Here is a 14,475-nt window from a genome sequence, read left to right as displayed (position 1 = left end):
TGTGTGTTGACAGAGAAAGAGAGAGAGGGAAGGAGAGAGAGTGAGAAAGAGAAAAATGGGGGTGTGTGGGTGTGTAATGAAATGAGGGTATTTTGGTAATGGGTTAGGTGTGTGTTGAGAGATTTTGAATTTGAGATGAATATGTGGGCCGTGGGGTGTGTAGGAGAAAAAAAGAGTGAAAGGGTGTGCAAAAAGAAAAAAAAGGGTGTGCAAATAGTAGCACTCTAAAAAAAATGGTTGTCATTTTCCCCCCCAACATGTTAATATTTTGTATCACATTTTGTAGTTTTATGATATTTCACTTATTTGATTTGGGATATTGGAGCAAACTAAAGTAGACTATCAACTATTTGAGTAATTACGGGCATTTAATACCTGATGAGAATTACTACGGGCTAATATGTTGTGGTTAAAAGAAATAAAATTTGATGTTCATATTAGAACCGACTTGGTTTATATTCTATAATAAATATAGTTGGAGTGATAAGGTTTATCTAAGAATGACCCCAAAAATCAAAATTCTAAATCCGTCACTGTTTACTTATATTTACACAAGTATGCTCTAGATTAAGTTACAAGGATGGTATCCTGGCAAAAAAAAAAAAAAGTTACAAGAATTATATAAATCTCCTATTGTAAACAAAGATTCAATTAATGAAAACAAACACTTTCACATTTACTCTCTAGATTTTACGTAGCACTGAGATGAGAGAATCAAAGATTGAGTTGATACAGTGTTTTTTTTTTGTTTTTTTTTTTTTCTCAATTACTTTGTCATAGCCACGTGAAATTTCTCATTATAGTGTTGTAAAACTGCATGTTGCTGCCGTTGTTTCTCTTGGTATAGATTGCTACAATGTAGGGTAGCTTTACTGAGTGACTCATATTCTGTTACCACAACATGTTTCTAGAAAGCACTAGGTCAGTTCCAAGACCATCTGATAATCCCTAAAATGAAATTTAGACATTATATCACCACTTTATTATTAACCTATTTTACGGTCTCATTGTGTAATTTTATCTGACAAACTAGTAATTGATTTAGTGGTATTCTATAATATTAGAGATGTTTCAAGTTTTAATTCCTAAAAAATATGTAGCAAAAAAAAAAAATATATATATATATCAGCATCGCAGTTGGACGTTTAATATCTTGTCATAAATCCTAATTACACACATTTGAACAAAGGTTTGACCCACAAATGCAAATGACATTAGCAAAACAACAGAAGTTTCATAAGCGACTAGTTTTTTTAATGATTTTGGTTCTGTTTGGTTCTAAGTAAAATAACAGAAGTTCCAAAAGCAACACCAACAACACAGAGGTAGAGGGGCATCTTCTTTTCCTGCATCTCAGAGCAATTTTTGTTGCTTTGCTTTAATGCAACCTTGTCCAAATGCTGTAAGCTCAGCCTTTTCCTTACCAAAGGGACAAAGTCAGATTCCAACTGTTTCCCCTGGTCCATACATTACACTAGACTTCACAGATAGATAGTATACCTAGCTTAGCTTGTGTCTTAGCCTCTTACCTAATGTACCTCATCTTTTCTCTCTTAAAAACCATTCATCATTTGATGATGATGAGTATCTTGGATTCCATGATGGGCCAAATTTGTTACCCTACCACTACTTCATGTTTCTCAAAGCCCAAAGGGGCAACCCAAAAGCAACCAACCCAAAATTTCTTCCCACTTTTCTCATTTCTTCTTTGGAAGGTGCAATGCATTGTCACCCAAGTACTTTTTTGTACACTCAACCAAAGTTAAGAGTCTCAGAGAGCCTACAGGCTTCTTTTTCAGTGTCCATGGCTAATTCATGGTTATTCATTGATTGGCTGAATAATTTGTCACTCGACATTGCCAAACAGTCCCTGGCCTTTGTCTGCAGGGATTATTTTCACCCACCAATTAGAGATGCAAAATGATTGTACCAAAGAGGAATAAAAAAGACACAGGTTGGTCATGTGGGGACGTTTATTAGCTTAAAAGTAATTAGTAATACCAAGTTCTGATCTTTGAGTTTGCTGAAGCCTCATTAAGAATAGTTTGACATTTTGATTTATACATATGCATGAACTTGTATGCGACACCTACATTCATGAATCACTCAATAGTTTAACTTGACCATCCTTGAAAAGGTATATAAAAGTAAAATAAAATAAAAAACAGATGCAGTGACTTGAAGAAATTGTCATCTTCACATATTCTTCCCCAGACCCAATTTTGTGGGGAAATTACCATTCTGCCCACACTTTCATACATATGCTTAGGTTATATGTACTTTCACCACTATATCAATATACAAACCCACCATATCCAATGTTCACAAAACTATGTAGACTAAAGAATCAGACAAAAAAATAAATAAATGAAATAAAATGTCTCATCTCTGTAAGAGCAGCCTGAAACTGAAATTGTAAGGCATAATTTGCACTAACTGTGAAAAGTTTTCTCTTCCCCTTCTTTCAAGGCTTTTAACTGCCTCATTCCTGAGTTCACTGGGTAACTGCATGCAAATCCAATCAACCAATGATTCCAAATCCTTTGCGAAGTCAAGTAGATACCAATCCAATAGCTTGGGGATTATCAGCTTGTTTGTCCTTGAAATGCCAACTGCTGCCTGTATATAGTCTCTTTTTGCTGCTTCCAACTCTTCTTCAACATGAGATGCAGAATACACCCTCACCTTTGTTTGACAAAAATCTTTGACATATCAGTACCACATCTATAAACCAGAATACACTTATATTGAAAATTTCAAGGTAGTCAGCAAAATAGAAATTTTGCTTTTCCTCCTTACCGCAAGATTTAAGCTTCAATAAACCGGGTGTTAGATTGGATATTGATTCTAGTTCTTTGATTTTATATACATATTTGTAGGTATATTAACATAATTTATGTAGGTATATTTAATGTAGCTATGTGGACTAGAATAAAAATCCAATCAAACACCGGGGCTTAATGCAAATTAGATCTTATTAACGAATGAAAGTGTAACTACCTCATTAAGATTTTTTAAAGAAGGAATAACTTTAAAGTACAGGATAAATTTGAAATTAGCTTACAGCAGGGGAGGACCAGCTTCCACAAGAAAGTGCAAATGTAACCAAGGGTTCAGACCACTCTAATCCAAATATGCTGCGAGCTTTCATCTCATCATTTTTTGCAGCTTTTGGACAAGTCTGTTGTAACAGTAGAAAAAGTGTGAAACTTAAATGGCATATTAAAGGAGGTGTGCATTAGAAAACACTGAAGGCTCAAGAAAAGTCAGTCAACTGTTGCTTAAAAGTATAATGAAGTTTAGGGTGAATGTACTTACGAATCTTAAGTGATAAGGCAATCTCAAAATGAAATGCTCAATTGTGATTGCATTCAGCAAGTGTCCCCCCACAACTATCGTTGCCTAATGCAAAAAACATGGCTGAAATCAATTTACAAAATGGTTATCCGAAAGTTGATTATCCGACAAAATGATTATCTAACAGAAACAGCACACTGCATAATGGAATGGTGTGCATGATGGAATGTGGGGCATATAAAGTCAAAGATCAATAATTCACTAAGAACATGGGAGGAAAACCATTAAGAGACACCAATAATGAAATCCAATAAAGTTGAGATTGATTCTACTGCTGAAACAGGAAGTACAAAAATTTCAAGTGTAAATAAGAAATAAATGATGGATTAACCTTACCTTTTGCATTAGTGCTACAACCATTTCAGGAGTCTCAGGTATACCAGTCTCTAGACATGCCTACAACATTGTTAATAAAAACTGTTTTGAGTTTTGATTTTGCTTTAGCTATACAAGGTAAGGGCAAAGCAGATTTTCAAAGATACACAATGTCCCAACTCCCAAAGACATAAAAAGATTTGCTTAAACTTGCAGTTGGTACATTCTAAATCTTTCCTCTTTAATTTTCAATTTCTTGATAGAGGGGCATCTTACCTTCATCATGCAGGAATTATAAGTGTTGATCCAAAATGCAAGCTTCTGCTGATGGTTAAGACCCTCTAAGTTCACAGAGGCAAGCTTTTCAAGTAAGAACCTGGATATTTTTTTGAAAAGAGAAATCAAAATCAATCTCAAGCAGTATTAGCAGATGACCAAGAATAAACAGGCTAATAACTCACTTTAATCTGTGTATCAGAATCATTGCACTTGTTGTTCTGTTAAGATCAATTGAACCAATATCAATTGAACAGAGATGTTTATAGGGACCAATGTCTATATCTCTGAATTCTAAAAAAATACCATAAGGATCTCGAAACCCTGTCTCTCCATTTGCTGCATTAGAAGTCCCCAATTCCTCTGCTTTGCCCTTCAAAGTGCTCATCCTCACAAAAATGCTTGACAAGCACTTCACAATATCCTCTGATACTTTATTAGGACTGTTATCTGCTTCCGGCACCCTATCACCCGAAGACCCAGATGAACTCTCATGTGCTCTTTCCTGGTCTACTAATCTGCACTCTAGCTGAACAATCAAAGGCACAAATAAATAGCCACAATTTTTACAGATTGAATCTAATTGGGATATCTCAGTAGCATACCTCTAACTTCAAGGGGTCCAAACACTTCTCCACAGATTCATGTTTGGTGGAAGGTTTCTTCACTGGGGTCACAGTTTTGGCAGTTTTCTTGTCAGGAGATTGCTTATCCTTCACAGCATTCGAACACAATCGATTCTCTTTTCCTCTCCTATCTTCTGAAAGAGCTGTGAAGGAATTGAATTTCCTGTATGCTTGTTTTCCACTAACTTGTCTACTAGAGCAATTCGTAGTTCGATCAGGGACAGTATCAGTGGACAGTAGCTTTCTGCTAGAAGCACATCTAGCAAGAGAAGGCTGAAGCCTGGTGGCTGATGTTGCTGACATGAACTCATTATGGGACAAAGACTTTGACCTCTGATGTTTGGAGCTTCTAATTGGGGTCTGGTCAATTGAGTCATTCAAACTTTCCACATTCCTCTTGGAGGATAGATAGACAGCTTGCTGGTAGAGACCTTGTCTAAAATTAACCACCTGCTCTTCAAGCCGCACAACCTCCTCTTCTAAAACAGCTACTTCAGCCAGAAGTTCTAATGTCTGAAACAAAGTGTACCACACTTCACAATTCACATCACTCTTATGTCACAATAAAATAAAGTACATCCACCATCAATTTTAATGTTGGCAAAGGCTTCATCTGGGTTTCCCTCTCCTCTATGCCATTGATTCTTAGAGAGAGAGAGAGAGAGAGTAAATAAAAATGGTAAATTGTACTAACATATGGAGGAAGATAAGGAGGAAGACGAGGCAGAGCTCCTAATGGTCTTGTAAAAGCCCTTTCCAATGCTCTGTGAACATTTTCTTCATGTCTGAGCTTCTTCTTCAGCTTATCAACCTGTAAATTTCAGAGCTCACCAATAAGTCAACGAATGCATATTCAACAAAAATAGTCCTTTTACAGCAAAAACTAAAAACCCAATTGAAATGTTGGGGTAACAAGTGGAAGAGTAGTACATCTTGTAGCAAAGCCATTTTTCTTTCTCTGGTGGATCGACGACGATTGATGCCACTTCTCTCAGCACCCATTACTCTGCTCTTCTTCTGAGTCTCCATCTTCTCCTTCTTTGTAATTCAATATAAAATAATAATGTTATAAATAAGAAAAAGGGAGCAGTGTGTCTGAGTAAAAAAAAAACTATTCGTTTCTTGAGAGAAATAAAAGAACCCAATTTGGATTTGGATCAAAAGTGCTTCACTTTTTACAGTTCACTAGAAGATTAGCAGGATTTGAAAGACTATTTAATAAGTCCTATACAGCTATACTTTTAAAATTAAATGTAAAAAATGGACATGAAGCAGTTCTGAAATTAATTAAGCCTTTTCTTTTCTTTTGAAGTAAATTTGAAAACCCATTTTGGGATGCCAATTGCCCATAGGCCCCATACCACACCCAGAATCTTTTTTCAGGTTTTGAGAAAGGTTTCAAGCTCTAGAAGACTAGACCCTCATATTTTCTTCTTTCTTGAGAAACGAACAGAGTCATCTCGAAATTTGTTACTGATAAGACCTCTCGGCTTTAAAGAAGAGCAAGACTTACTTTATCATGGTTTAAAGCAGCAGCTTTCCTGGTCTGAAGATTGGTGCGTACTCTGGTATTCATCTTTTTTCAGTTTGCTGGAAAATGAGAGAAGAGAAGGATCGATGGTACAAATTTAATACACCCTGAAAATATAAAACAGGTAACTACTAAATATGATACACACATAAAAAGTAATAGTTAAAACTAAAAAGACAGAGAGAGAGAGAGAGACATTTTCATATTGTTTGGAGAGCGGGAAAGTTTAAATGGGGAAGACCCAGAAAGAGAAATGGGTGGATTTTTTTGTTTATATATCTGAATTCTCAAACAGAGTGAAGAAAGAAAGCAGGAAAAGCCCACAGGTGACAAGACCCAGAAGAAGCAGAAAACGACGGGGTTTGAGCTTGAAGCGTCATCCAAGAAAAGCGTAACAGATGGACAAGCTTAGAACCAACTGTACACTCTGCTATTTTTATATTACAAACAACTACCCAAAGTTTAATTCATTGTAGTACTTGCAGATTATTAATCAAGTAAATGTTTGTTTTTCTAGAATAAACAAATTAACATGAAAGTTAGAGAGAGAGATGGAGACAGGCAGAAAGAAAGACTCACACACACACACTCTCTCTCTCTCTCTCTAGTCTCTCCCTCCTTCAAATTTTAGTGCTTCTTCTTCTTGTAGTTCCTATGCTCCAACCCAAGTGAGAGAGAGAGAGAGAGAGAGAGAGAGAGAGAGAGAGAGAGAGAGTGACCTGTCAAGAGAGTTGAGTTGTGCAAGTTGCAACTTTAGGCCTTTGTGTGTGTGTGTGTGACAACGGACAACCTACTCTCTCATGATGAATTAACATGCACAGATAGAGCACTCACACTCACTCCCACTCCCACTCAACTCATCCCTCTTTTGATTCCTACTACTAACTTATCATAATAATGCAGGACCAACCAATCTTCTTTTTCTTACATCTTTTCTTTGGATTCCTTTCTGGACTTCATTCTTTAACCAATTGTGCACATTGGTTTTATTTTAGAATGATTAATTAATTACAACCAATTGTATTAATTTTCCATGCTACTCATTTTGTCTTTTAAAACCTCAGCCCTGACTCCTTCTAGAATACATAAGAATGATATTCCCTTTGTTTTCAATCTTTGGAAAATACTTATGATTTTAAAAGAGACACTTGCAATTTGGAGGTAGAACATGCTAGCAGACATTTGTAATATAAAATCATATTTACTATTCGGGTAGGGTTCAACAGGGTCATAGTGACCCTAATAATGTTAATGTTTTAATTTCCTTTCCTCTTTTGATAGTGTTTCATATTTTCGTTTGTAATTGGAAATATTACAAGAGAAATGTATAACAAAACGGGTAATAATAGACTTGAAAGACATTGTTCTCAACTTAATAACGACGGGTACCAACATGTGTGAAAATTTATCTTGATATATCCACTTATAGACGTCCACTACTCCCATCAGTAGAAATGTTAGTTATCTTTTTTTTATCCTTCTCCCAGCTTTTACTTTTTCTCTTTTTCTTTTTCATTCCGAAATGTAATTTTATAATCAAAATCATTCATCTCTAGATTAAGCTTTAAAGGTCATCTCTATAAAAATTAACTAAGTCAAATAAATAGGTGATTTTAGTAACAATTAGAATCATGGTCTATCTACTTGACTAAAAAAAAAAAGAATCATGGTTTATCTTTTTTTTTTTTTTTTTTTTGAAAAAATCGTCCTTAGACATATTATGTTTTCAGATTTACGTCTATTTATTTAATAGTAATTAAATAATTAAATAAATTTTTATAATATAAAAAATAAAGATCTATTGATTTTAACTACTAAATTTTAATAATTTTTTAGTTTAGGTACCAAAATTAAATAGCATTTTAGATTATGTACTAGTTGAAAAGTCAAACAAATTAATAAAGTAAAAAGTATTAAAATTTACAAATATTACATCACATGCCACTACAATAAAAAAATAAAAATAATATTACATCACAAATATGTGGGCCAAAGAATAAAAATATCAAATCAAATGGGCCAACATATTTGTAACATAATCTAAAAAACTACATTTAAATTTGGTAGTTCAATTAAAATATTATATAGTTTTCATGTTATACAAAAAAATTATTGGTTTGATATTTAATTCTAATTTTTTTAAAAAATAAATAATTCTGATTATGAAATTATATTGCCTAAAAAGCAAAACAAGAAACAATGTAGAAAAAAGAAGGTCTTTAGAGTGGTGATTCCATACAACATTTATAGCTAAGTAATAACAGAACGTTGTGAACACCTGTGATGTCAGCTACAAAGTTATTAAACCTCTTCAAGTGTAAGTACTAAGTTTACCAACTGCGGGCCATAAGCATCAATCTCTTACTGTAAACTCTAAAGTACCAATATTGATTAATGATATAGGTGTTACTTGCCCATGTTTATTGCTGTAATTAATATCACTCCAGAGTCTCAGGTACTGAAAGATTTAATTGATTGCTTATTAAATATATATGCCTTTTTAAAGTAAGCAAAAGCCAACCTTCTAATTAATGATGGCGAAAGCCAGTTGTTAACTTCCCCGATCTTGACATAGTGTACGGTATAAGATTACTCCAATAACAACAATACACTAATTTTTTTTAGTTTAGGTACTAACCTAGCTAGAAGAAGACATTTTGAATTAGGTCACATATTAGTTTGTTATATAGGTGTGACTCTCGAACAGTCACAATTGTGATTGTTTCAAATTCATAAAAATTCAAAATTTATAAGAGTTTAATGTTTTTTATTAGTTTGGGAGATGAAGTCCTATAACACAGAGACTAAAAATTAAAGTTTAAGCTTTGCAAATATTAAAAAAATAACAAATCAATAAAAAAGTTATGACTGTTAGACAGTCACAGCTCGATATAATCATATTTTTTAAAGTTAGTAACTATACTGAAATTTAGTATCTAAAGTGAAATAACATAAACATTTTGATAATTAAAATGAAAAAATATTGTAATTTGATATCTAGACTCAACGGTCCTTAATATAAATGGATGACAAAATCCAAATTATGTTATCAAATCCATCTCTCTCTCTCTTTCCTCATTGTGTAATACAAAATCCAAATGATTGTTAGAGGCATCCGAAACATGCATGGAGACAGAAGATGAAAGATAGCCATCAACGTACGCCACAAACTGCTTAAGCAATATTGAATTTATTAATTGTAACATCAGATAGAAATACGTGATCAACCCGGCATATATAATTGCACGACATAGCTTGGACCATTTATTTATTTGGGAATCTGAATTTGTTATGAAATTAATATGATTCTTTCTTCAAAATCAAGCAACTATTAATGTGCACAAGAAACATATTTTAATTGTTTTTTTTTTTCAGAAGAATAAACAATTGCACGACCTAGTTTGGACCATTTACTTTTTTTTTTTTTTTTTTTTTCAGGATTTTGGTTGAGACATAGATAATTGTTTTTTCTTGTTTAAGATCGGAGATGAGAGCTGGTAAGACTCAAATCTTCCATGAGTACAGGGAAGAGACGTAAATTATTTTATCACTAAAGTTATAAACTTGTTGATAATCGTTGAAAGGTTAAAATAGACATTTCTCTCTTAAAATCGAAAATTAAAACAAAAATCAGCACCCAACGGCATAATTGGACAATAGGGAAAAAAATAACTCAATTAGGAATTTAGGAGAGACTCTTCATGGGGCATGGGGTATGCTCCATGGAAGATTTAGTCCTCAATTAGCCCTCAATTCTTGAGTCTTGACACCATCACAAGAATATCATTAAAATTAAGTAGACTCTGAGAGCATTCCCATTTCCCCAATGCACTGTTATATATATAAATTGAGTATTATAAAATATTAGATGATAGTATATTAGTATAGTATATAGGACATGATGAAAAAACAAAATTAGGTACATGGTCTCAATGATGCATTGCATTTTCTATTAGCACAAGCACGTGAGCGTGCACTTCATATACATTTATGCATCATGTGCATCATTCAAGCATGCCTCTCTCTCACAGTCTCTCCCTCATGCGCTTGCTCGATCGACCAACTAATCCCCAACATCATTCTACAAACTTTTTGTCGAGCGAAAAGCAAAACTTGATCTCTCAAAAAATTTCTCATAACTTAACTAATTGATCATTTTCTTAATTAAAGCATTGATCTATACATTAAATATGTTTTACTTTCCATAGTAACACATGCATTTTATACATCACGTTAAGCGCACACACACACATATATATATGTGTGGGTGGGTGACAGCTCGAGTACGTACTAGAGAGATTGTGAGAACATGAAGCCCCAACCTAGCAAAACCCTTCTCAAGTTGAGTTGAGGTGTGAATCACATAAACTTCAATGGGGTGTGACAGAAATCCTTAAAATTAGGGCGTGACAGAAACCTTCGATGTTTCTATAGTCTAAAATCTTTGGACTTTATAATCATAAGTTGAAGTGACAACTCTTTGTGTGTGTGTGCGGGGCAGGGGACATGTTGAATGTTTAAGTCATACATCAAGCCACTGAAATAATTGTACCTCCTCCCTCCGTTCTCACCAACCCAACTATCTCCCGTCGTTTCCTATGTATAGGGTAAAAGGGTTCTCACTTTTTAGGCTATGTTGAATTATGAACAACTAAGATTACTAATCGATTGTTAATATGCAAATACCCTTATTAGGACCATTCCTAATATTGGGTGTGGCCCATAATTATCTTGTATAAATAATTTAGCCATTATTAGCAAGAAAATCAGTATCGCATAGGCCCTTCCTTTTAGTTGAGCCCGACCTTTCCCATATGGTGGTGGCATGCCATATTCAAATAAAGAGGGCCTAGACATTTCCCTAATCATCATTACTCCACGATTAATAATCTGCTGCTTGTTACTATTAGGATCGACCCAAATGGTATATATGGAAGTTTCGGAAAAGCTTATAGTTTTAATGTTAAAAAATTTCACGTACCTTCACATTTATAACAAAACTTCAATTCTTGTTCTTCTCCTTTTCAAAATTAAAAAAACAGTAATGCTACACTTATCATATTTTTATACCACAATTGCATACCATCTTACATGGCATTCATACATTGGACACTAAAAATTAAAAAATAAAACCTAAAAAAGAAAAAAAAAATACCATTCCAGTAAAGTAATGACACATCAGGTGTGATATAAATGTGGGAGAAAAAATATGAGACAACTAGCATTATTGTTAAAAAAAATAATAAAAGCTTTACGGGTCAAATTGTATGTACTGTGGAAAACCCAAAAAAAAAAAATAATAAAGGGCCTCTAAGTTAAGCAACTAGGAGCCATTTCATTAATTGTTATTCAAAGTGATGTAACATGCATATATGTTATACAATCCATTGACAGAATGTTGATTGTCACGGTGTGCTGTTTTTTACCATATTAGCTTGAAAATGGGCCGACATAAAAGGATTGGTGAACTGACTTCTCTGTAAAGATAAAGGGTACAAATAATTCCCAGAAGAAAAGGGTACAATGCATACAATTATTACTCTAAACCATATCAAAGATTCACGAGATGGTCCTAAAAATAGGGAATTAATAGCTGGCTCTACTTTTTATTTGGGGTTGAGGAGCTAGCGGTCCCAAAAATAGGGAATTAATAGCTAGTGTGGCCAAGACCCACCATAAAATTTGGGGCTCAGTTTGTGGTGAAACTGTGAAAGAGAAATCGAGTAGTGAGGTGAGGCCAAAAGCCAAAAAGTGGAACAATACATGCAATGCTGAAGTTGATGCAGCCGTGAAAAAGAAGAGCAAAAGCAAAGCAGGGCACATGCAGAGAAACTTTCTCTAATCCCTTCTCCTCCACTCGATACTTCAATACTAGATTTGATCTTAAAAGGTAGAACTGTAAAAGGGGTATAAAGAAACCTAGAGATATGGAATGATATTGCAAAAGAAAGAATGAAGCCATAAATTGATTCTTATTATTTTTGTTGTTAATAGTTAAGGAGCATTGTGTTCAATGTGTTGGTACGAGAACAGATGGTTCGGGTAGTATGCATGGCACTTAATCATCATTTCAGTTCGAGCCGATACATAGTTGAATGTCAACTCAAATGTGCAATAGGTGGAGTAGTTCAAAGAAAATTTTTAGAGCCTAAGATGGGTATTTAGAGCTGACTCGATAAATTTCTAATTGGATTCGAAGTGGAGTTGTAAAAACTAATCAATGTTATTAGTGATTGTTCATTATTGTGTTTATAAAGTGAAATATTGTGCAGTTAAGTTGAAGACATATGGGTGCAACATGAGGGACCAAAAGAAAAAGAGAAAGAGGTGAGACCCAACCCATTGGACAAGGAAGACCCTAATAAGAAATTGACCATTCGGGGAGGGTTATGTACATAAACAAACAGATCCATTTTATGTGGCAACTAACAACTTGTCTTTGTTTGTGGGGATTAAATAAGAAAGCCCAATTTTGTAGTATTAAAAAAGTGATGTATAAAAAACGAGACTAAATTTAATTTAGTAGTGGTCCTCATTGAGCACCAACTTGGTCCGAAAATGGTTATCTACATGTGCATTTGAAATCTCTATTGTGATACTAATCCTTATTTCTTTGGCAACATATGTTGCTCTTGGCTTGAAGACAGATATACATTTACCATTTGCTATAAAAATAAGGTAATATGAGTGCAGTATTGGAAATACAAACTTTATAATACCATATAGCTGTGAAAAATGGGTAATGGGCCTAATGGCACATTGGAACTGTATGTCAGTATGTGTATGATTGGTTTTAAATGGCTAGTGGGGAACACTACACAAAAACATTTATCATTATATGAGAGAAGATTAAAGGTTCTAAATATTATAATTTGTCACCTTGAATTTGAATATTTTCTCTTATAAAAGGGGGGCCAAGGATTGTACACGTACAACTCCAAGAAATAAATATGGGGCTAGATGATTCATTCTATGCTTATGAGTTCTGACAAGCATAACATTTTAGTTGGGTTCAATTTTACCTAAAAAATAAATTTTTTAACCTCACGTTCAGAAATTTATAGTAATTTTCTTTTGGGTAACAAAGACTTATACTATTGAGTTATGTTCTGTGGTGGTCAATTTTAGGGATTAGTATGCTGTACGTAATCTGATGGGTGGAGAAAAAAAAAGGGTATATCCATTGGTGTACTTGCTTGTAATATTGACATAATATACCTGATACACTATCACACGGTATAACCAACTTATGTGTTATAATATGAAATATTATTAATATTATGTCTTGTAAATATAAACATGTATGTCCAACAATACTCTTACATATAAATTAGTTATATTAAATAACGGTATATTAATTATGCCCAATAATTGTTCTAGTAGTTGGGACTTAAAAGCTATTATTATGCTTATTTGCACATTTATTCCCTAAAACTATAATTTTATCTCAATTTATCCCCTGTAAGTTTCTCACGTGTCTTACAAAATCGAAACAGTCAAATCCGTCAATTCCACCATCACTTTACCCCTTGCCACGTAAATGACCACATCAACAATTGAAACAATGGAATAAACAAACTTGACGGTTTCAAATGATAGAATGCATATGATTCATTACGCGATCCCAAGATTTACAGCAGCCTTAGTTCCCCTCCTGGATCCCCTTTTATCAATTGGCTTGAATAACATAAATGCTAGAAGTTAAAACTAGAAGAGGAAGAAAATGAAACAAGCAAAATTGAAAGGCATGATTTTCTCAGGTAACAAAAAAAAAACCCGACTCACTCCTTCGTCAGCTTCAAGGTAAACTGCGAATACATAAAATACCGAGCTATCCGTTCTGGTTAGAAATAGGAATTTTCTTGTTGAGCTGGCAACTGGGCAAGGTCACTGTTTTTAGTTGCATGCAGTTATGCCAGCTCTTATAACAAACAGTGCTCCATATGGGTATGCCAGCTGTGAGTCTCATGGTCCCTGCAAGTCCTCATCCATGAATCAGTTTTTTGCAATCCCATCACCTTTATGGTTTTCATCTTCCTCACTTGCTGGCTAGCAGACGAGCTATCATTCTCTGCCGTTACCATCGCTGCTATTTCCTGAACTTATCTATACCCGTTGTCCTCTCAATTATATAAGGTTGTAGTAGCAGAGACAGGACTTGCATGCAGTGCCCTAATTAGGAAGCCACTATAATGTGAAAGTTACAGAAGTAAATGCATGCGGTGCTGTGATTCTAATGTCAAGTAACAATCTGTATACCAAAATGTCTCCCACAGCAACCACACAAACCCGTGCCTGTGCATGCGTTTATGAGAATATGCATGGACTAGTGACTAGACTGTTCAAGCACATCAATGGGCAAATTCCAGA

At 34.3% G+C, this 14,475-nt stretch overlaps 1 protein-coding gene across 2 annotated transcripts; it reads right to left on the bottom strand.

The window, feature by feature from the left end:
• Window positions 1-2,178: 2,178 nt before the first annotated feature.
• On the bottom strand, window positions 2,179-6,680 carry LOC147284468 (ternary complex factor MIP1 leucine-zipper protein (Protein of unknown function, DUF547)). Of its 2 annotated transcripts, none has more exons than XM_086243412.1 (11): window positions 6,302-6,680; window positions 6,088-6,212; window positions 5,505-5,612; window positions 5,269-5,385; window positions 4,554-5,087; window positions 4,134-4,477; window positions 3,949-4,048; window positions 3,694-3,753; window positions 3,319-3,402; window positions 3,065-3,181; window positions 2,179-2,685 (listed from the first exon to the last, which is right to left on the bottom strand). In XM_086243412.1, the coding sequence occupies exons 2-11, from the start codon at window positions 6,148-6,150 to the stop codon at window positions 2,383-2,385; spliced, it is 1,830 nt and encodes a 609-aa protein (XP_086099538.1). In that variant the 5' UTR covers window positions 6,151-6,212; window positions 6,302-6,680; the 3' UTR covers window positions 2,179-2,382. The 2 variants fall into 2 exon arrangements, with proteins under 2 accessions (XP_086099538.1, XP_086099539.1); XM_086243413.1 differs by having other exon boundaries at window positions 6,088-6,164.
• Between the last annotated feature and the right edge of the window lie 7,795 nt (window positions 6,681-14,475).

The sequence above is a fragment of the Dryas octopetala genome, chromosome 5 (assembly GCF_963921425.1).
Source record: "Dryas octopetala chromosome 5, drDryOcto1.1, whole genome shotgun sequence".
Classification (NCBI taxonomy): domain Eukaryota; kingdom Viridiplantae; phylum Streptophyta; class Magnoliopsida; order Rosales; family Rosaceae; genus Dryas; species Dryas octopetala.
The sequence above is the reverse complement of the archived record's forward strand: the minus strand, read 5'-3'. Positions and strand labels throughout refer to the sequence as shown.

What these genes read in the sequence shown, in the direction of transcription:
- LOC147284468 (XM_086243412.1), bottom strand. Translation starts at nt 6,150, where the DNA reads ATGAATACCAGAGTACGCACCAATCTTCAGACCAGGAAAGCTGCTGCT. An exon ending in CTCCTTATCTTCCTCCATAT is followed by an intron (nt 5,088 to 5,268) that starts GTTAGTACAATT and finishes ACTTTGTTTCAG; the next exon opens with ACATTAGAACTTCTGGCTGA. An exon ending in TGGACCCCTTGAAGTTAGAG is followed by an intron (nt 4,478 to 4,553) that starts GTATGCTACTGA and finishes TTGATTGTTCAG; the next exon opens with CTAGAGTGCAGATTAGTAGA.